This window comes from Arachis stenosperma, chromosome 6 (genome assembly GCF_014773155.1).
Source record: "Arachis stenosperma cultivar V10309 chromosome 6, arast.V10309.gnm1.PFL2, whole genome shotgun sequence".
In the NCBI taxonomy this organism is placed as follows: domain Eukaryota; kingdom Viridiplantae; phylum Streptophyta; class Magnoliopsida; order Fabales; family Fabaceae; genus Arachis; species Arachis stenosperma.
In genome coordinates, this window is record NC_080382.1 from 25,997,786 (window position 1) to 25,999,767 (window position 1,982).

The following is a 1,982-nucleotide window of genomic DNA, read 5'->3' on the forward strand; positions in this document are numbered from 1 at the left end:
GAAGCAAAAATAGAAAGAAAGAAGCTGTCAATGATCAGAGGTTCATCAAGGGATAGAGTTCTTTCTTGGAGCCAAGTCAAGACCAAGGGCTCAGCGTGAAGGATCTTGATGAAAAGGGTTGAGAGAGGTACATGCATGTTGGTTTTTAGTTTTTCCTTTCTCTTCTCTCTGTCCGAACCATTGCTACTCTGGGTTGGAGAAGAAGGTGCTTGGTTGAACCGGTTTCAACCTTGGAAGCTTCCCCTTCTATAATAAAGGTGAACGGCCAAGGGTTGAGATCATGGAGAGTAAACACAGAGTTTTCATAGCTACCCGAAGCTAATAGAGTTCTTCTCTTTCAATGAGTTTCATTTTATTTTCTTTTTCTTAGTATTGTCTTTCTGAGTCTCATGGTAAAAGGCAAACATGATGAGATTTGTAAGAAAAAGCCAATGAGAGGAAAAATGCAGTGATTAATATTAGAAAAAAAAAGCCATAGATGTCTCAGAGTTTCTTTGTACATCTGTATGTTGTGTTTCATGATCCTGTGGAGATTTTCTTGCAAGTTAGGTTAGCACTTTGCGGTTGAAAGCTAGGTTTTGAGTCCTAGTCAAGTTCAGATTTGGGGATAGAATCTGGATTTGTCCCAGATAGGAATGGGTAGTTCCTAGGGAAGAATTGGTGTTTGTAATCTGATGATTATAGTGAAATTTCGTCACTGTTGTGATGGAGACTAGATGTAGGCTGCATTACACTTAGCAGCTGAACCAGGATACATCTGGGTATGATTCTCTCTTTCTCTTCTACTCCTATTCTGTTTCTGTTGCATTGGAGACAAAAACGAAAAATATCTCCTAATCCGTTACGAGACAAAAAGAAAATGTCTCTTGACTCGTTATGAGACAAAAGTAAAAATATCTTCTGAAGTTCATTGAAAAGTCAGAAATTAATATTCAGCAAAAAGGGGCTAAGATTCAACCCCCCCTTCTCTTACCCATTGATTACCATCAACAGTTATTAGAGAGCAAGCTAGATTTGTCGAAATTAATGCTTAAACCCGACATCAGCTCAAAGCAACGAAGTAGTCTCCTGTAATTCTTGATGGTCTCTTGCTTAGGTGGGCATAACAATATAGTGTCATCTGCAAACTGAAGATACGACAGCTCAATATGATCTCGTCCAACCAATAACGGAGATATGCGACCATTTCTAACAGCCTCTCCAATCATCCTATGTAGGACATCGACAATGAGAACAAATAAAAATGGAGACAGGGGGTCACCTTGTCGCAAGCCTCTTTCCATTTTGAACGGCTTAGAAGGCGAGCCGTTTATCAACACTAACATAGAGCACGTACTAACACATTCCATAACATATCCCCTCCATCTTCGTCCTAACCCCATCTTTTGCAAGACAATGTCGACAAAAGTCCACTTGATTCTATCATATGCTTTCTAGAAGTCTAACTTTATTATTGCAGCTTGCTTCTTCTTCAGTTTGATCCACTGAACCGTTTCACACACAATAAGGGCCCCATCATGTATCTTCCAACCTTTGACAAAGACACTCTGTGTCTCACCTACTAATCCTGGCATAACTACTTGCATCCTCCTAACCAGCATCTTCGATATTACCTTATACACACACCCCACCATGCTAATCAGACAAAGGTCTTTGATTTCTTTAGCCTCACTAAACTTGGGGGCCAACGCCACCCAAGTGAAATTAGCATTTACCGGTAACCTGGAGGATTGGAAGAAGCCCAGTACCGCTGCAGTGAATTCAGTACCAATTTCATCCCAGTACTTTTTAATAAAGTTCATGTTATAGCCATCATTACCTGGAGCCTTGGATGATTCACAATCCCAAACTGCCTCCCTAACCTCCTCAGGTGTTGGTAGCCTCTCTAAAGCCAATGCATCCTCCTCACTGATCATTTTTACCAGACCATCTCGAAAACCCACCATAGGAGACTTCTCTTGATGATACAACTCCTTATAAAA

At 40.6% G+C, this 1,982-nt stretch overlaps 1 protein-coding gene across 1 annotated transcript; it reads right to left on the reverse strand.

Annotated features, from left to right (window-relative positions):
- Window positions 1–986: 986 nt before the first annotated feature.
- Window positions 987–1,382, reverse strand: LOC130933922 (uncharacterized mitochondrial protein AtMg01250-like). The gene has a single exon (XM_057863523.1). The coding sequence runs from the start codon at window positions 1,380–1,382 to the stop codon at window positions 987–989; it is 396 nt and encodes a 131-aa protein (XP_057719506.1).
- Between the last annotated feature and the right edge of the window lie 600 nt (window positions 1,383–1,982).